This window comes from Tympanuchus pallidicinctus, unplaced genomic scaffold (genome assembly GCF_026119805.1).
Source record: "Tympanuchus pallidicinctus isolate F22 unplaced genomic scaffold, pur_lepc_1.0 scaffold2, whole genome shotgun sequence".
Lineage (NCBI taxonomy): Eukaryota > Metazoa > Chordata > Aves > Galliformes > Phasianidae > Tympanuchus > Tympanuchus pallidicinctus.
Window position 1 is genome coordinate 21917966 of NW_026294721.1, and position 20871 is coordinate 21938836.

The window sequence follows — 20871 nt, forward strand, 5'->3', positions numbered from 1 at the left end:
CTTCTGATGTCCCAGTAGCATTGCTACTGTGTGTATTCAGGTTGCTTACCCTTACAAAAAGTTAGCTTCATACAGATGGTGAAGAAGCACATTGTGATGTTCGTAAGTGCTTGAAATCAGTCCCAGCTCTTGTGAAATCACCTCCCACACAATGCTTTTTTCAATGAAATGTGAAACTGACAATTCCTATTTTTCTTCAACCTTGTTTGGTCTTCTCCTACAGTATACATTTTAGGACCCAGTCAAATTTTTTTGTGTGTAGTTTTGTTTTTTTTTCTGTGATCTCTCGTGGGATTTGGACATTACATTAGTCTATATATAGTTCACATATACAGGGAGAAACTAACACGTGAATGCTCCTTCACCCTAGCCCCCACTAAAAATCTGTCTAGATCTTGTTTGCTTGATGTCAAAGAATGTGACTTGGTTAGAATGACTCCCTAGACTATGTAGCTATTGCATTATTTTGCACCCAAACACCAGTCTTCAGTGATTCTTGGCTCCAGTGACAATGTATTGACTTGCTCCAGATCAGGAGAGGAGTGTGTTTGTTTAACTTTGAGGCGAGGGCATCTGTCCTGATCATTCAAACATTTGGTTTTCCTCTCTAATATAAATAGAGAAATGTCTTAGTCTAAACAGAGACATTAAAATGGATGGTGTGCCCTGCCAGTGTTTTTCTGGCTTTTATATTTCTGAGGTTTTTCATGACCTGTCTCTCTAGTAGATAATCCAGCACACAGTCCCAGAAGACTTGGGGATCAGTGTCTGCCCACGCTTGCATTTGGAAATAAACCCTTAAACTTGTGCAGAGGGGAGTGATGGCAGTGAGGAAAGGAAGGGAACTTTTCACTTGAAAAGCAGTCAGTAATGGTAAAGTGCTTGCGGAGCTGTTTCTCCCCAGTATGGGGACCAGTGGTGTGAGGTGCTGATTACCTTCACCTCCCTGAACTCCTGAGGATGCCCCGAGCCTTGGGAATGGCCTCTGGGTTAATCATCCTGAGAGGAAGAATGAATCTCTGGATACATGCATACAAGAAGTCAGCAGGAGTAGTTTGCACTGATTGCATATATTGAGTTTACTCCAGTACAGTACCAAAATTAAATGAAAGGGAGCTAAGGAGTGGGAAGAACTTTTCTTAAACTGCGTTTCAGTTTGATAAGGTGATTTTGACACTTCTTGCATCAGTTTTCCATAACAGTGAAATAAACAGAAAGTTTCCAAAGAAAGATGTGCCTTAGAGCTTGTTTTTACTTGCTTTTCATTTGTGTGGCACCTGTGTAGAAGTTTGAAAGAACTCATCACCATATGTGTCCCGTACAGCTTCTTAAAGAAATCACTGGTCTGTGCTGTTACTCCCCCAAAGTCCAGTCAGTAGCAGGGAACAATTTGTCTACATTTACTCTACCACCTTCATGTCTCTTGTGGTGATCCTCTTGCATGGAAGGATCTCTGTGCACAGAGTTGCAAAATCCTTCTCCAAATCTACCTAAAACTGAGCCCTGCTGACAAGCCTGTAAGTATCTCTTGCTGCAGGTAAGCAGGAGCAATGGGGTGTACTCATAGATGGTGCTCTTCTGATTCCTCTGTGGATTCCAGCTGGGATCTCTTACTGTGAGTAACTGTGTATGGCTGCATTTCTACAGACAGCTTGCCAAGTGGAAGGAACTGTTGAAGCATTACCAAAGCATCATTTAAAATGTAATTCTCTCCTAAGAGAAAGCTGAATCAGTGCAAAGGAAGAAACTAATGCTTATTTTGTATTTTCTTCCTTGTTTAAGAGTGAGAATGTAGGGCTGTCAAGGTGTTTCTTAGCTTACGCTTAAGGAAAAAGTAGTTAAATTGATTCTACTCTCTCCTTTCCACAGTGACTGCATAAAGTCATTTCTTGGGGAAAGAGCTTATTTATTTTATGGTCTCACAGAGGAGGTGGAATGCCCACTTTTATTTGTTAGTTTCTTGCTTCCCTGTTATAAACAGTAGATAAACAAGTAGATGAACAGTGCTGCTCCTGATCCTTCCAAATTCACGTGGCTGAAGTACGATCTAGTAATGCTGTGGTGAGGCTGTCAGGTTACAGAGTAGGTCACCCTGGAATGCATACTTGCCTCTTGCATGACACAATGTGAAACCCTGGAGTTTTCATCTAAATATAACCTAAAGCATTGGTTTTCTTTTAAATCCAGGTTTTGTGCATTAAGGTTACTTTTTTGTTACTGGGAGAACAAAATGTGGGTAACTGGGAAATCCAGGAAAATCCATAATTTCTGCTCTGTATTTTCTTTAGGAACACCATCTAGACTGGAGTTTTCTGCTGTCTTGTCCTGTTGAAGTGTGTGCTTGTCTCTGTCCTGTAATTATGGTGTAGACTGTGTTAATGATGGTGATGTTGTATTGAATTGCTGATTCCCTGAGCTTGTTTGAGTGCTGATTTCCTCAATGTATTTATTTAACTGTATTCTGCAGGTAGATGGAAAAGTCAGCATGAATGGAGAGAATTTCAACGGCGTTGAAGAGAAGGATAAAGAGTGTACAACAGTAATATTTACTCAATCGCCAAGCAGATCTCTGAAATTTGACGGAGTAGCCAGCGGGGACAGGCCCCCCATGGAGATGAAGAAGGACCCCACAAGTGTTGAGCTCAGTTTACAGAGGCCTGCCACTCAGAGTGTGCACGGAGAGCCAACAGTAAGAGCAACACGAACAAACCAGCCTTACTTTCTTTGCCAATTTTCTGTCTCATGATGTATTTAATCACTAACTAATGAATTCCAAATGGTTATGTTTGTTTTATTTCGAGAGGGTGTGCCCAGACCAGGAAAAAAAAATCCTTTGTAAATTAAAGGTTTCTTCCTTTGGGATGTGGGTACAGAAATGGGAAGGGAAGGTTCAAAAACTTTTTGCAGCCAGCGTTTCTTTTTTTTTTGGATGGCATGCAACTGATAAGCATACTTCTAATATGCTGGGCCAGGGAGAAATTGACTCTGTGTCCCAGCCATTGTGCACATTTATTCAACTCTTCTCCTGATGCTAGCTGATTAGATCAGCAACATAATTGGACTGTGTGAGCCATTATAATTAGTCTCAGTTTTCAGTTTTCAAATGAGGATTTGAATGCGCAGGCAGTTTTGAGCGTTCATTCTCCTCTCAGAAATATTCAAAAAGGGGAGAAGCTATTGAAATACTCGAAGGACCAATGTGCTTCTTAACTGCTTCATCAGAGAAGCAAATTAATTTTACCTTTTCATTTTTCTCTCCCCTTCCCCAGAGAGGAATGCAGAAAAAAAAAACCAAAAAAACTGGAGCATATCACAACAGGAATCTAGAGGCCACAAAGCTGTAATAAAAGTAGATGGTTAAAAACAAAACAAAACAAAAATAAGGACTGGACTATTAATAATGCATGTTAAAGGATTGCAAACAAGTGTCAGGAATGGGAATTTTAACATTCCTTTTTTGTATAACTACAAAGAGAATCAGAGATGTGGTGAGAGTTGGAGTATGATAATTTTTGCTTTTATCTAGGTTCCTTTCAAATATCGTCCAGGTGGATAATAGGGAGTAGGCGGGAAGTGATGGTTCATTCATGTCAAATGTTGTACATCTTACCTTACTTCTCTGCTTCATGACAGTCTTTGGCCACAGGCCGCCCAGCACACATGGACACTGGAATGTGTCTTGAGCACAGACTTGATCCTGTCAGGGGGAACTGCTGTAGAGTCAAGAGTTAACGGTTTGCAGGAAAGCAGATGGGTGGCAGAGCTGAGACTAGTTTCAGAATAAATTGGGTCTAACAGAGAAGCCAGGTAGGCATTGCATCTGATCTGGGAGAGCTAGTAATGGGAATGGTTGGAGGATGGAGAGAGTCCTCAGCTTGCTCTAGATTAAAAGCATGATGGTAATCAGAATAGTAGCTAATAAAATATTACTATTTCTTCTTTTTACTATTTCCAGACCAGCATAGTTGTGGCAGATAAACTCATGATAAAGTCATCTAGAGAGAATGAACATGCACACAAATAGTGCAACTTCTCTGTTCTTAGAAGAGATTTCATATCATTAGCTTCATGATCTGGTCAGAACATGACTGACTAGTGCAAATTGTAATAATTACTCCAAGTGCATCAGCCTCAAAGAAAGATGTGCATGTCAAGCACAGTAAGGGCAAAGCAAGGTGAAGAGGCTGCTTTGAGGGAATTTACAGTGGGGAAAAACAAATGGAATGTCTTGGGTATTGTGAGAGAAGAGAGAGGGGGACCTGCCTATGGCTGGAAGGGAATTTGCTAGTTTGAGGTGAGATTTACAGTTTTGTTTCATCTGGCAACTTATTTCTCTTTGCCCAGATCCTTAGTTTTAATTTTCCAGGCAGTAATTTAGTAATTTACACAGAAGTGGTCTAGTTAATGGCTATGAAGGGCTTAGGTACCAAGTTACAGAGTTGGGGTATGGTGCTTACACTTGGCTTCATCACCATGTGTTGGTACGCAGGCCAGTGCTGCCAGGCAGCTCGATACAGATAGGATCAGTCTGGGGCCTTACCTGCTGAAATTGAGCTGCTACTGTGGGGTCACTTCATTCAGCCACCTTCCTGTTTTCCCTTCATTTCTGAACAACTTTGTACAGTGATGTCAGCCTATATCTGCAGAGTTCAGAGCATTAAATGCATTTCTGAAGGTACAGCTCATCTTAAGAAGGCTGAGAATCCACGTGTCGAAAGAAAAGAGCCATTTGGGCTTGTCCCACTCCTTGTAAAACACCTTGGAAGTAGGAAAACCTATGAAGCTGCCACTGCATCTCTGCCAGCTGGGGAAACGAGGGCAAGGCTGAAGTTAAGACTCTTCTAGCTAATGGTAATGTTGCTACTGTCACATGAAACAGCAGCTCAGTTGGCCACTCTGTCCTTCTGTGAGAAGGTAATAGTATGGCATTTTTCAAAAGAATAGTTTTTCTCTGTAGCAGGCTGATCAAGCATATGCTTAGTTTGACCCACTTACAGAATTTCTGTCTGATGCTAAACCCTACTGTATTTTGAGGAGAGGAGAAGATGTGAGCAGGGATAAGAAACAGCCAAGATGAAAAAGCAAAGCTAGCTAAAATGAAAGAAGCAACTAATGTATTTTCCATTGAGAAGAAAATTTACAAATAGATGCAGTATTTTCAGTGCATGTTTTCAAAGGCTTTTCTAAGCTCACTTTCACTGTGTTTATATCTATGCTTTTCTTGATTGTTATAGAGAATTGTTAGTTATATCCTTCCCAAGCCTGGAGTAAGAATCAGGCTGTTCCTCTGTCTGCTAGGAGATGCTGTTTCTAGGGTAGGGTGTTTCTTTTTCCCTCCAGTTGCTCTGGATTTGTTTTCTTTTTGTATTTTATTTGTTCAGTTTCCTCCTCTTCTCTCTGTTGTGAGAACATATATTCCTTTTCATACACATGTTACCTTTGTCCCTCCTGTCCTCCTCATCTGATTCTCTTCCTGTTCCTTGCGTGCCCCTTCCTCCTCCATCCCTCTGCTGGCTGCTCCCCTGCTGTTTCAGTTCAGTTGTCAGAGTGGCTGTTCCTGTCTTCTCTCTGCCTGGCAGCCTTCCCTTTGAAGCTCCATAGCCCCGCTCTAAATCTGTTCGGCTGGCCTCAGGCACTGTCTGCAATATGGGTAGATGCTGTGCAGCTGTACTTCAACAGCTCTCTTGGCCTGAATTTTGGAAAAAAAAGTTCAGTTGAGTTGTACCTCTTGAAACGCCAGTATGATTTAGGAGTTTGGGGAGTAGACATAGGAGTCTTTTTGTAAGGGTAATACCTCAGTGGAGGTTGTGCTTCTGACAAAGAAGCACCCTCACGTGTATGTGAACCCTGTAATGACTGGTGTTCAGAGACTGAGTAGGAAATAGAGGCAACTCCTGTATGAATTCATTATGGATTGGGATGCAAAAGGTGCAGCAGGTAGGATGAATGGTAAAGAAGAATATTTTCAAGAAACTGCTTGTTGTCTGTATTATATGTTTAGGGTTCTTAGATTCTTTTGGATTTTACAGCAGACTTGCCCTGATTCAAAGTAGCTTGTCATATTTTGTCTCTGATTGAAGGGTGACTTTGCATGGAAGGGAAAATTTGGCCTATCAGCAGAATGAAAATATCCCACTAGTATTTGCGGAGCAATATGCAGCTAAGAGAGGTGGCAGAAAAAACACAGCTCCCTTTTACAGTTGCAAAAACTGGGGCAAGGGCCCCAAAATTGAAATGCTCAGAATTCTCTGGTCAGGCATTGATAGTGCCAGCAACAGTGTGAAAATCATCTCCAGAGCCTGGTCCTATCTGTCAGCCATTAGGTTCTGTTTTCTTTCTGATATACATAGCAGTTACATACATTACAAATACTGAGAAATTGTATTCTCTTACTCTTTGAATTAGAAGTTGGCAAAATAAATGTTTTGTTTTAAAACAATATTCATGCAGATTTTAGTATAGAGGGAATAATTTGTCAGAGTTACATCACTTTACTTTAACCAAACTTTGAATAACAATTTAGAAATGACTGGTTTGCTATAGTTCTAATTATAGCTTTGCTCTGATCAACCACAAAGAAAATAAATGTAGACAGCAACTTTAAAACAATCAGGGTCTGGTGGGGGGAGATTGAGGCTTTCTTCTAATTTTTAGTTAGCCGGTTTAAACATGTCCATTTCTACTCACTGCTTACTTGGCACAAGAAGAAACTTTTTTCTATATCCCAGTAACACTCTCCTTCATCTTCAAAAATCCACTGGTTGAACTGAGATTAAAGTATAAGCTTTCTTGTGGTTGGGGATTGTTGGCCAAACTACAAGAGAACAGGACTGAAATCTTGATTTGTACAGATCTGGTAAGACAAGTCTTTTTTCTTTGATTCATTACAAGAAACACTTGCAGAGTAAGTAGATATGTTCCAGATTGACAGCTTTTCCTTGAGCCATGTGCAGGAGGATGCAAGGAGGGCTGGGTTACCTGAATAGTTAGGGTGAGATATAGGAGCAATGAAACTTTGAAGTAGGTAGAACAGAACTCTGCTTGAAATGTGGTTATGAATTTAATATCCATATCTCCCATCCTCCAGGCCCCCATCCAATTTTCAATGTCTGTCAGTGATGGGAGATTATTTTATGCCCCAACTGAGCGATAATAACTAGAACAAATAACTCTAGTAGGAATACTTGACACTGTTTCTTTCAACACTTTGAAGTCTTCTCTGTCAATTACTGATCCACTCTGTCTTTGGCTGTAAGAGCTGATCTGATTATAGTATTATATAGCTGCCAGTAAAAGAGGCAGATGATTTAGCATGTCAGAGCAGTGTTCTGGCGGTAGTACTGCATGGACATGGCACACACAGCACTTGGCTGTGGCAGCCCGCGGTCATGTTAGTGTTACTATTCAGAAGACAAAATGCTGGCTCTGATTAGAAAACTATGTTATGGCATTTTAAAATCTTACAGTAGAACATGGAAAATAATGCTATGTATACAATTTCCATTGAAGAAGTTTAAAAGATGTATTGGGTAATTTGTACATGTGGCTATTGATACTACAACCATTACATCTCTGAATGGTTTTACAGAACTCAAACCTCAGTTCTAACCTGATTCTTCCATATTTCTCTGTGTTCTTGCTGGTTCTAGACAGCTTGCTTTGTCACGTTTTCATACAAAATACAGTATTAACATTTTATGTGATCTCGTGTACAAGTAGTGTCAACTGACCTACATTTTGGTTTAATTTACAATAAGGTTTAATAAAGTTCTACTGTAACTTCATTTGGAGTTTGAATTCTTGTAGAAGTTGTGAAGTTCAGTGTTTTGAGAGTTCCTAGTTAGAGTATTTTTAGGGTTTAATGATGATCTGATGCAGCAATATGCATTGTGGCTGTTTTTGGCTTGTGCGGTCATAATTAAAGAAATGCCTGTTCGTGGGATGGAAGTCCTTTCTGCCATGAGCTGAACTGATTTATTGTCACACCAAGCAGGCGTTTGGTAACACGGCGTAGGAGCTTCCCTCTGAGGTACGTGTAGCAGAGTAAGTGATGCCTCTTCCCACACAAATACCTGTGGTGCATACAGTCTGTGTAGGTCCTTTGTCCTCAAGTGTGAGATCTGTGAGATTTCAGTGGCCATGTCAAAACACAGACTTTGCAGCTGCTATTAAAATGTTTAATGTTTTTAACATATTCAGTGGTAATATCATACTTTGACTACAAAATACTTATGAAATGCAAGTGATAATCTGTGGTAAAACGTTTTTAGAAGTATCATATACCTGTGGATAAAAGAAAATATTACATCACTTGGAATTTTAAATAGAATTAGATATACTGGGAATGAGCATTCCCCAGTGATGTTCATTTAATTTTTTTTTTGTAAATTACTTACTAATCAGTTTTATATTTTTAGCTTTATGTTGCCAACATAATTTCTCAGTGGAGAGAAGAAGAGACAAGTCTCATGAGCAGGAGCAGGGGTTCTGCAGCAGCGTGTCATTTTCAAATTCATTTTTCCTGCAGCAAGTAGTAGTTCTTTTCTTTTCTTTTCTTTTTTTAAACTTCTCTTTTCCATAAATAACATCTGTACCTATACCCTATTCAACCTTCGTACTGGATATTAAGATTGTAGGTAGATTTATTTGTGCTTTCACTTATGGAGGACAGCAGCAGCACATAGCACCATGTGTAGGTTCTCAAGAGAACCCTAGAACTGGAGAAGGTTGCATCAGCTCAATGCATTTGCTCAACCTCTTAAATTTGCAGTTTGAGCAGCTGCTTTTTGAGAGGGGAGCGTGAGTTCTGTTGCTTTAACAAAAATAATAATAATCTGAAGATTAATGGTTGAAACATGCAACAGTTGGAAGATTTATGCTTTAGGGCAGTGGATAAAGAGGATTGATGGGTAGGTGCCTTTTGAATTTCCAGTTAAAATGTGCTTTGTTGAGGGCAAACACTGAGTTTTCAATGTCAGCTATTTAGTTTTAAGAGGTTGTAGCACCACAGAATAACTCAGATTGCAGGTCTCTAATGGAGTCCTCTGCTTAAAGCAGAGAGAGGTGTGGGAGCAGACCGAGTTACTATTCACTGAAAGCCTCCTATTCACTTTGAAAGCCTCCAAGGATGGAAACGGTAATTTGTAACGCTGCCTGGTCGTTCTAGAGGAGAAATTAATACTTATATCTGTTTTGGGCAAGGTTGGAGGGAAAAGGTGAGCTGGGGAAGGCCCAGATGTGTTATGCGGAAGAAGAGAGCAATAGAATGGCACAGGGCAAACCTGCTGTGTTTGCCTAGATTTGCCACCTCTGCCTTGCCTGGAGCGTAAGCCTTAGGTGTACAGGAAGGCAGCAGGCAGTGCTTGGGGCAGCCCTCCCCAGCGAGCACAGGTGGGGATGTGCTGCCTCTTGGGATGCTCAAAGCTGCCGTTGGTGTCTGTCCTGCTGCAAGGTGAGGGCTCAGCTCCTGGCTGCTCCTGCTGTTCCCTGCTGCTGACTGCCTGTGGGCTTGCTCTGCTCACTTCCCTACCCACAGCCCTGCACTGAGACCTTGCTCACAGAGTGGTTTCCCAGACCATTCCCCACCTCTTGTACACTTCCCCAAGAGGAGAAAGAGGAGAAGGGCAACAGGGATTTGCTCCTGCTGCTGACAGCAAAGCTCTCCAAAGCCAGTGTGTATCCATGGGCACTGGCATACTGACCAGATGTTCGTGGTGACACAGCTAGGACAGCCCATGGGGTGTGAGGGTGTGAGTGTGAGTGGCTGAGGGCTGTAGACTCACAGTTGTCTCTGAGGATGCAGAACAGATCCATGCAGAAGGTAGAAGTGTGAATCTTGCCCCCAGAAAGGAGCAAATTTCATCATTCCACTCTTGCAGCTGTTGATAAATGAGAGACAGGGACAGGAAAGGACATCTACGATAGGCCAGCGATGATATGGTTGCTTTTCATTTTGAAAAGTAATCTGCTTTTTTTCCTTTCTCTTTGAATGCGCCATTTTCTCTCTGTGTTAGATCAGCTGCTGATCGATTTGCTGCAGTGTTTCTTCATTTGCCTACTGGGAAATGGGATGTGAAGTGGAAGCTGCTAAATCAATCAGCTGGAATGTTGCTGGTGTGTTGCTGATGTGGTTAGCTATGCAGCAGGCTGTGCTGGGGCAGGAAGCTGCCTTTTCACAGCAATTTGGATTATGGGCTTGATATGGTCTCACCGTATTTTTCAGCACTCTTTCAATAACTTTTCAAGTATTTCATTACCTTCAATACCAACTCTGGCTTTTCCCTTCAGATAACAGATTGTTTAGACAGCCATGAAATAAGGGAAGTATTTAATTCCATTGACACTTTTAAAGCCCTCCTATGTGCTGTTTTTTCACTGATGCATACATTTTGGTGTTATTCTGGAAGAGAAAACTGGGGGTGAAATGTATGCTTATCTCCAGCTAACACAATTCGAGATATCCTACAATTCTAAAAGCTGTTATGAGCTGTTCTAAAGCAACTGCATAATGGCTGCTGCTGAACTTTCAAAAGAGGAGATTAAGGCCCAGTGACTTGGTGCCAGAGCAGCAGAGCTGCTCACGAGCTCATTCTGCGTGCTGCTTCCCAATGAGCTCTAAACAGCCCGTTAGGTTACAGAGCAGCAGCAAGCACCTGACCTTCTGTCATACATCTTTCCATTTCCACTGTACTGACTGTCTCACTCCTCCACAGACCTTGCTGGGGGAAGCGGATCCGGCCACCAGCCAGCAGGCAGAAGGCAGCCCTGGAGCTGTGGGACACAGGAGCCCAGCAGAGCTGTCCCCAGGTGGGTGGATGGCTGCTGCCCCAGGCTGATTGCCCATCCAGGGAAGTGCCTCTCTCATGTGGGGAGATTAATTTGCTCGTAAAATGCAAATGCTGCTCATGAGGGTGTTTCTGAAGCATTACTCAAAGTCTCAAAATACGAGTTTTATCATACTGAAATCATGAACTTTTTTTTGTCCATTTTTTTTAAATGGATCTATCAAAGTTCAGCTTGATGTGGGTAAGCTAAAGGTACTGTTTGAAATAGGTGTTTAAAGGAAATCTCTTCCTGTAATTGGCACGTAAATACACTGATCTGATTTCTGAGGATAAATGTGGCCTAATGAGAACTTTGCTCTCAAGCATCAATGGATACCATCACCCCAAGATCAGAAGCACATCCAGCCTTTTCTTGACAGCTGTGAGGCACACTGGCTGTTAGCAATGTCAGCTGACTTAAATACTTGGTCTCATAAATGGAAACAGACCAGCCTTTCAGGTAGGAAAATCATTGCATAGCAGCACAGAGCTTAACAATCTGGAATTCCACCTGGTAAGTCACACAGAAGCTGCAGTCTAGCATTGAACCAGCCAATTTTCTTCTCAACAGTCAGCAGTGAGAAGCTGGGGATGTTTGTCTACAAATCACAAAGCCGCATTTTGTCGGGCTCCACACCTGTGAGAAACACTAAATGTTAAGCACTGATAGCAAAGGAAACTGACTAAGAAAACTGAGAGAATGTAAAAGCTAAAATAGTAAAAGGGTGGATTTTCATGGTGTCTGCTTTGCAGGGGTAGATGCCGTCCAAGCTGTGTGATCTTGTAGAGTAGGGAATGTGCGTAACTGGATAGCATGTTAGAGAAGGCTTCATCACACAGCTTTGGAATGTGCAGCACAGAGATCTGTACCTCAGCAGGCATGTTGTAGGCTGCAGCTCATTTCAGAGAATGAGAAGTACCTGATATAATAGAGTGGTTCCTTCCCCCCACGAAGTGCCTCTGTGCTTTTGTTGACTATGACAGATGTCCCACAGTGGTGACCAAGTGAAGTGTCAGCATCTACTTTCTGTCAGGTGTATTTCATCCTTAAAGTTTTGTATTCCCTGAGAGATTCACTGTACTTGTGTTGCAGAAAGGAGATTTAAAGTGTATGTATATACATAACCAGTTTATGGGCTCAAAATATGCTCAGTAAGAAACTGGACTATAAGAAATAAGTCAGTATTTTATTTGAAAAAATATCGTACCCTAATGACATTCTTTTGTATATGTGGAGTAGGTTCAGAACAAAAGCAATTCAAGTCAACTGTAGTTTGTGCCAGCCCTGTTGTGAAGAGCTTAGAATTTTCTCCTAGTCCTGTCCCTCCTGAGGAAACTGCTCCATGTGAGAAAGATGTGAAGAAACCTGAAGTGGAGAAGCAGAAGAAGGCAGCGCTCCCTGCTATGCAGGAGGTATGTACAGCAAGAAAGGGAGTGGAAAATGAAACAAAGGTGGACCTCACAAAGAAATGTGTATTGTGCAAATAGCTGGTTGATATTTCCTCTCTGTGTAACGTTACATCGGGAGTTCCTTCAAAATATGTCAAGAAACGATGCTGAAGGTTGATCTCTGTGCCAAATCCTGTGATCATCAAGAGTCCCTCCTTCTGGAGGAACCTAGAAACTGGATGCTTAGCCTGCAAAGCCCAGTCCCTCCACTGTTGGGAGAGCAAGACATTAAGAAGGCGTAAGCAGTGCGGCTTGCCTGCATAGTCTCCTTAAAGTGTTGAATAAGCACAGCATTAAAGAATGGCTGTGACCATACTGATAACACTAGTTGTTGGTCCTGGGTTAGAATGAGCTTTGGTGTGCAGGATAGTGTGAATACTGAACTAATGGTTATTTTCCAGAACTTAATACTGCAAGTCTACGTTGTAATTCTGGAGACAGAAGCTTACTGATCTTTAATAATGTTGTTTCAGAAAATAAAAGGAAAGGGTTTTAAGTTAACCTTTGATTGTATCTGCTGATTTTTCAATGCAGTTTTCTGTTCCAAAATGTCTGAACAGGTAATGAAACCGAATGCCCTAGAACAAGAAGGGAGTGTAGTATTGCCATTTTTGAAGAAATTGCCAGAGACCAGCCAGGTCACTCTGCATAATTCTGATCTGCAAGGTGAGCAAAAAGAAAGGTTGGAAGCTGCAAAGAACTCAGCTGAACATAACTAGATGTGTGTGTTGTGTTCAGGGGGAAATGCCTAATTATTGAACTGGAGATTTCAAGAGATAAAATATTTTATTTCTACATGCATCTGACTGATAGAAGTCTGTCTTCTGTGATGCAAAGGACTCTTCTTGCTGTTCCCTTTAAATGCAACAGCAGGATTGTGACATGGAGGAAGGGGAACAGGATAGGCACTAACTTGCACTTGTCAAGCTTAGCAATTGTTAGGATGCAGTGTTATGGCCATGACTATTATATTTTACTAGTACTGCTGCTCACAGATGAAAATGGCTTAGTGATTGGTTTTATCTCACAACAAAAATTCCCGGAGATTAATTCTGCACTCAGCTGTAGCTCGTGTTTATAGATAAACAATGTTTGTATCTGGCCACATCTTTGACCTGTGCAGGTCACAAGTTCTGCAAAGCAGAACTTTTTCTTTTGCCTTCCTGATGAAGTTTTGCTTGAGATTGGTAATGTTTAGTTGTTTTATTTCATCTTGATTTTAGAGATGCATATATGTGGGGATCGTGAAAGAGGAAGGGAGTAATTATCTGAAGCTGTCTTGTTTGTGTATGTGTAAGTAATGTAATGATTATCAGAGTGTTTTCAGGATAGGAATAACTGAAGGTAATACTGTTTAGTTTCAAGCACAAATCAGTTCAAATACTGGATAGTAGAGTGTAGGTCTCCCTGGCATGTTCTGAGTGATGCTGAAACACTTGGCTGCTCTCTAGTGTTCACAGCACGTATATTACAAATAAGGTTCCACAATCCTTTAAAATGTGCATCTCCAATAGAAACGAATGTAAGAGTGAATTAGCACTATTGCTAGAACTCATACTGGCGCTTGGAACTACATGATCTTTAAGGTCCCTTCCAACCCAAGCTGTTCACTGTAAGATATAGGGTTAGGGACTATATTGCAAAAGTAGCATTCAAATCTGTGTTCTCCATGAGATCTACAAGTCCTTCAAGAGCTAGGCCGCTTTTTACAAAGCTATTGCAGTAAGAACCCTGCTGATGGGTCTGATGGCCCATCCTCACCTGTTGACCACAGTTTCTTGTTCTGACCCTGTGCCGTTCCTGCAGAGCCGCCCCGCGGGGTCACAGTTCCGCTCAGGGTGCGGAATGACTGGCGGCGTTCCCGGTTTTTCTCACAGCCAGGTAATCACGATTTGAAGGGCAGAGCAGCTTAACCCCTCCACTGCCTCCAGTGCGAGGCATCCTGAGCTGTGGGGTGGGTGAGAGCCAGCAGTCACGGGGACTCATCCTTCCTCTCGCCTTTGTAGAAAACATCTATTCCTGTTGCACAGTTGACAAAGAGCTGTTGGGTTACGTACTGCTGTGGTGCTCTGGCTTCAGCACCCGAATGGAATCACTTACCTGTAAATACTTCTTCCTCAATTTCTTCTAATCAACCTAATCCAAAGATGTCTCAGTAGAAAATGGCAATGGTCCTCTTCGTAACTGTGGCTCTTGAATAGTATAGTTCTATCCTTGTCGCTTTGCTGTGCTTTTTCCTTTCTTGCACAGAGCCTGAAAGGGAGAAGTAGATCAAAGCAGGTAGCGCTCAGTTTCCAGATCCCGCTAACGCTGTGGCCAGAAGTAGATGGCAGTAGCTAGTTTTAGAGTAGCATCTGATGTTAGTTACAATCATGCTCTTCTGTATCCCAATCAGAAGTAGTTTTGTTGGTGTTGGGCATGATCTATTTTTCTGGTTTCTTTGCTTGCAGTTCCTCTCTGCATTTGGTTGCAGGAGCAAGTAGGAAACTAACATGAAGCTTTTTTGTACAGATACAACATAGCATTAATTGCAGACTGAGCTCTTTGGGTTCTTTTGCTGTGTTTTAACTTTTCCTTTCCCTTTTTTTCTTTTTTTAATAGCTGATCCTGGCAGTAGTGACAAATCAAATGTGAGTACCTTTTTTTTGCATTGTTGTTTTGGTTTAGAGATATGTATTTAACAAAAATGAAGTTTTTATCCAAACTGTCTTGTAACATCCCCAGTTAAGAATGAGAGAAGAAAAGCAGAACCCAAATCAAGACATCATCTGAATCCATAACTTAAGTCTTCTTTTCTGGATAAAAATGTAAAGCAATTCCTTAAGCTGTTGTGCTGGAAGACATGAAATGAGAGAATATATTTTACCTTCACAAATTGCTTTACATGTTGAAAAGAAGATTGCAGAGAAAAAAAATAGAAGTTTTTCTTAAATTTGGGTACCTGCAGGCATCTCTGTTCAGCGCTGCTTAGAGCTTTCTTTCAGTTCTTTTTCTTTCTCCCCCCCAGCTGTAGCTTCCCAAGCTTTTCTTTGCAAACCAAATGGTTATTGTCTCACTTAGATACCCGCAGGCAATCCCAAGTGTCAGTGAAGCTCAGAATATTGTCTGCTCACCAAGAGAACCATTATCTAGTTCAGAATTTGCCATTCTAGCATTACTGTCAGAGCAGACTAGGTGAAGTGGTAGCCTTGTGAAGTGTTGAAGTCTAACAGCTTGCTTTTCCTTCACCCCAGCGTTTCAATTTCTGGTCCTGGGACCCAGAAGAAGAGCGGAAGCGGCAGGAGAGGTGGCAGCACGAGCAAGAACGCCTACTTCAGGTAAGGAACACGATCCTTTTCTTCCACTCCATGGCTCAGCTGTTTCCAGCTGCATTGTCCCTTTGCGCTAAAGTTGAGTGTTTCATGTCATGTCTTCCACGCTTGAAGCATTGGTAAGATTGGCTGAACTTTTCAGTATCAAAACGTAGATCACACCTTAATGAATCTGGCAGTATCACGGCCAGCTGTATTTATCACCACTCCTTGTGGATAGTTAAGTGAATTCTTTGGCAGGTAAATGAGCCGTGCACTCTCTGTGGTTTGGGCATTCTTACTTCTCCCTTTCCCACCCTCAGGGAATTTGGAAGGTCTTAGTTCTGGGTTCCATTACAGAGTTCAGCCAAGTGTTAATTTGCCACTATATTTAAATTACCTTCAGTGTAAACTGTTAATTACTTTGAGCCTCTTTCATGAGACTGATATTTTACTAACCTTGACTCTTAACATAATTCTTCTTTAAAATGGTAATTTAATTAGCTTCTTGTAGACTTTTGCTTCATTTACATGTTCTTCTTGGAGAACATCAAACAAAATCTGTACACAGAGGTAGTGGGTTTTTGTGTTGTTTGGTTTGGTTTGGCTTTGTTTTGCGAGGGGAAGAAACCCATTCTCAACAATCACTGTTTTTGCCTGGGGTGAAACTATACTGTAAAAAAAAATTTGCTTTTGTCTTAGCTGGGAGAAGTGCAATGTACCTGAGAACTTGAGTTTCCCTGTCTTTAAAATCTCTTTCAAGATCTCCTTGTGCTAAATCTTCACTTAAAGTTGTGTGAAAACTGTTCTCGAGAAACGATCCCATCAAGGAGGAAAAAGAATTGCGTAGCAATTACGAGTATACCTTCTTCAAACCTTTAAACACTGTCTATTTATCTTCTAAACTTGTGCATGCCTTCATCGTTCACGAAATTGTACTGGCATCTCTCTTACATTAGTGCCAATACCAGCATCTGTAAAACCTGTTTGTTTCTATGCTACTTTGCTGAAATTGTTAATGCCAAAATGCATGCTTAAGTGCCTCGGGATGTGTGGTAGCTTTTTGCAACTCTTAAAACTTTATAACAAACAAGGAATTATTGACATTGTCTAGAATAAATTTCATTTCTTGCAAAGTGTATAAAAATATCTAACAAATTAAATTTCTTGTGGTTGCTTGTATTAACTGTAGGAGCTAGAAATTAGTAGGAAGAAGAAAGGAAACTTTTGAGACGCATGGATGTATCTAATCTTCACATTTGTATTTCATCATGTTTCTTATAAAGCCATTCTTGACAGGCTTATTTTCACTATGGAGGTGCTACAGAATTTACTTCTAATACAAAATGCCTTGTATTCACCTCTATTTGTCTCCACTTACAGGAGAAGTATCAGAAGGAGCAAGACAAACTGAAGGAGGAATGGGAAAAGGCACAGAGAGAAGTTGAAGAGGAGGAGCGTAGATACTACGAGGAGGTATAAAGCTGAAAGGAGGAGGTTATTTATTGACTTTTTTCTATTTAAATGCACTCAGTTATGAACAAAAATAAAAATCCCATACTAAGTTAATAAGCAAAAAGTCTTCTCAAGTTTGAATTCTCAGGAGAATTATTTCACTTGCATACTACCATAGGCACTGGGGAAAACTATCTGAATATTTAGATAAGTATCCTCAGAATCTCTGCACAGGTGGGGGTGCCTGATTGCTGTGCAAGTCTGGTGAGTCATAACGGTTGTTTTTGGGCGTGCTCAGGCTCCCCTCCAGAGAGAGCCTTTTGTGCTTTGGCATATACCTGGTGCCTTGGTGGAATTCCAGGTGAAATTGTCTGCCTTGGGCATCATCATGTAGATGTGTTGTTAAACAGCCTTGTTTCTCAAAAACAAACAAACAAACAAACAAAAAAAGCAGAAACTGTTCAAAGCTTGCAGCTGTAGAGTAATAACAATATAGACAAAAATGTTTTTATTCTGTTGTATGTAAGTCATTATTGCAGGAAATTGGAAAATATCAATGTTGTCTGTCTAATTGTGCATTACACAAATTAATGCTTTATCATCTGTGCTTGAGAATCATGCTTGTGGTCTGAACAGGAGGTAACTTTTTTCAAGTTCTGGAATACATTTCTTATGTACCAAGTGTAATTTCATTTTTTTTATATGTAATTTCATTGACTGACGTTGTGAGAAACAGTGGTGTCATCCCAACTGGAATATTCTGGCTAGTTTTGGACATCCCATTTCAAAGGAGTAAGATGAAAGGAAAAAGAGTACAAAACATTGAAGTAAATTAAAAATTGAGTTATTACCATTATTCTTGTTAACACAAGCCCTTACCTAGCCATTTAAATACAAAAATGTATTCAAAACTTAATGCTTCTATTTTTTAGCATATAGGTGACGTTCTGCTTATTTGGTGTTGGGCTTTTTTTGTTGTTTGTTGATTTTTTTTTTTAATCTTGTTCTCTCCTGGTTCTCTTTTTTTCTTAGGAACGTAAGATAATCGAGGATACTGTAGTTCCATTCATTGTTTCTTCAAATTCTGCAGAACTCCTATCCTCTTCTTCCTCTACCACTGAAGGAAATAAAACAGCGGTGAGTTTCTTGTGGAGTCATAAGGCAATGAAAGTCAAAGCCATCTTGAGTGCAGAGTTTCAATCTTTGCTAAAGGCTAACAGTGTGGGAACAATGAGAGTAAGAGTATTTCCTGGATCCCTTTCATAGCTGGTGATACCTCAGATTAGTGTAGCTTGTGTATTTTTACAAGCAAAGAACTAAAATCCCAAGCCAACTGCCATAGTCCCATTTTTTTACTAGAATAGAAGGTGAAACTTTCTTTTGCAGCTGCTTCTCTTCTTTGACTGGTGCTGTGAAAAAAGTCACCTGTTACAGTTTGTTTTACCTACTTTCTCAAAGCCAACAAAATCTGAAGTTGTTTCCCTGCTTCCAAAATCATAACTGTAGGACAGTGCTTTAAGCACATCTAAGTTGAGATTGAATCCGGCTTTTTCACTTTTCCTCCTTTTCTCACTGATCATCCTTTCTAGAAAGCAGCAAAACAAACAGGGGATGTTCACTCTCTGATTCTCTTATGCATTCTGCCCTGCAGAATGTTTAACTTGGTGCATCTTGCATATAATTGTTTGCCACAGAACAGAGAATGACACCTCAGAGGATATCAGTAGAATAAATGCAGGATTCCCAGACCAGTAAGGTCTGTTTAGCTTCTCAAATTCATTCAAGCTTTTCTGCCAGATGGGAATTTTACTTGGTTATCTTGAATGCTGTCTCATAGTTGGTCAATATATAACTTTTTGTTTCACATTCCACTTAATATGATTATTTTATTATTTTAGCTTATTTGTTATTTACAATGCTACACAATATACCTCAGTGCAGCCTGTGCGGTTTTCATATGTGTGCTAATGCTGAGTTCAAGAGAGGCTCCTGGTTCCATCTCCTGCTGTTTTCCAGAACACAAGTGATTCAAATGGCTCTCCAGAGGAAGGCAAACCAAAAGAAGTTACAAGGCAGAAAAAGCTGCTTTGGGAACAAGACAGTATGCCATCTCTGAAAAACAAGGAAAATGAACGCTGGCAAGAAAAGAGGAGGTATGGACCCCATGGAGCTTTCTGTTCTGTAGAGTTCTGGAACATCACATTTGCCCATGATTGATGCTGGAGCATCTGACCTCTTTGGCTTGGTGTTAGGTGTAATACAGCCTGATCAGGCTTACACATGTATGGCATACACAGTGCTAGTATCAGAAACCTCACAGTTTCAGCATTCAGCTTTGTTGAGAGGTTGTCACATCATCCAGATCAGAATTAGATCTTACAGCTTAGATAGAACAGACATCTGAGTATGGCATTGCACTATACTTTGCATGTGAATTTCACTAGGCATTTGGATGAATGGAGAAGCAGTAGCTATTTTCACTCAGAATCTTTCTGAGATTACCTGGTTACCTTGGAAATGCCATATTCAGACTTGCTAGGTGGTGTTCAAAGACCTGGTCTTCATCAAACTAGTAAACACAGCTTTCACAAGAGAGGCATTGATGGTGCTGAATAGTATATAATTAACACTGAGAAAAGCTGTTTCTGTGTCAAATAAACCATTTCCCACAAATCCAAAGTGATTTCTAGTGCATGTAAGTGTCAATGTATGAAGGAGGAAGGACGCATGATATGTTTAGAGTCAAACCTGACTGTTACCCATTGGTTTGTCAGACAAAAATTGTGCACGTAGTAGACTTAAATTCAAAAGTCTGATTTTACCATTATAGCGTTGCTGGATTTTTTTTTTGTGGCTTCATCTATACATCTATATACTTTTCTTAGCAGTGGAAATAAGGTGCTCTCAGGACTCCCAGAGATGGGTATCTTGAAAGGAGGTGACCAGGAGCACCAGGTGCCAGTGATGGAGCGCTGCTCGCCTGCCCAGTTGAATCTGCCACTGGCTCAGGGTAAGAGACATGTGCATGTATTCTTTTCCAAATAGGAATCTTGTGGGTATTTACAGTGGTTAGCAAACTAACTCAGGAAAGTTCGGAAATTGCAGTACGCTTATTTCCTCAAAATGAATATCTTGGATTCAAGTATTGTTTTCTGTTAGTAAAGATAAGCGTGTTGAGGTGAAATTTAAAACCTTATTTACATCAGCAATTAATGCTTTGGCTGTAGGTAGAAATCTCATTTTCAATAATTTCACTTGGAGTTATTTTCCATCTGTTATGTAATCATCCATACACACAGAATTTATCTTAATACATCTCTTTTGAGCATCCAGGGATATTGCTGGTTTGGGAGTGAAGGAATTTCTCCAAGGTATTATTGTCAACAGGGTCACCCTCAAAAAAGGGAAAAATTTTCTCTGTGAAGAGAAAATGAGTAGGACAAAGTATAGGAAGCAAATGTAGATTTTGAAAGCAAGTTTTTAGGTCTTTGTTTTCAGTCTGGCATAAAAATTGATGATGCTAAGAAATGAACTGTCTATGGATAGGAAAGGTTTCTGTATTATTACTTGTTCCAAATGCAAATTCAGTTTATTAAATTTAACAGGCTTACTCACCTTGTTGCAACTTTATTGTGTTCTTAGTGCTCTGGTAAATGTTGCTTAAGTAAAGAAAACAGAAGATGCTGCCCAGCATGTTGGTTTTGTAGTTGTGATTAAGCAAAACCCAAAGATTTGACAGCTTAACATCTGCTAATAAGGCTTTTTCTAGGTTCTCTTCCACAACTTGTTCCACCATTAGTATTCTGACAGCTCCCTTCTTTTCCCTTGACACATCACATCTTGTTCTCTCCTTA

At 40.6% G+C, this 20871-nt stretch overlaps 1 protein-coding gene across 12 annotated transcripts in view; it reads left to right on the top strand.

Annotated features, from left to right (window-relative positions):
* LIMCH1 (LIM and calponin homology domains 1) overlaps nucleotides 1-20871 on the top strand; it is a 165935-nt gene that overhangs the window by 134576 nt on the left and 10488 nt on the right. For 10 of the 12 annotated variants that reach the window (XM_052682498.1, XM_052682500.1, XM_052682501.1 and 7 more), the window contains 10 exons: nucleotides 2468-2689; nucleotides 10713-10806; nucleotides 12064-12236; nucleotides 12833-12938; nucleotides 14874-14902; nucleotides 15506-15589; nucleotides 16946-17038; nucleotides 18050-18154; nucleotides 19034-19170; nucleotides 19903-20027. In XM_052682498.1, the coding sequence (XP_052538458.1) occupies nucleotides 2468-2689; nucleotides 10713-10806; nucleotides 12064-12236; nucleotides 12833-12938; nucleotides 14874-14902; nucleotides 15506-15589; nucleotides 16946-17038; nucleotides 18050-18154; nucleotides 19034-19170; nucleotides 19903-20027 (1168 nt within the window). Of the gene's footprint in view, nucleotides 1-2467; nucleotides 2690-10712; nucleotides 10807-12063; nucleotides 12237-12832; nucleotides 12939-14873; nucleotides 14903-15505; nucleotides 15590-16945; nucleotides 17039-18049; nucleotides 18155-19033; nucleotides 19171-19902; nucleotides 20045-20871 lie in introns of all 12 variants that reach the window. The other 2 variants (XM_052682504.1, XM_052682499.1) reach the window with 2 other exon arrangements.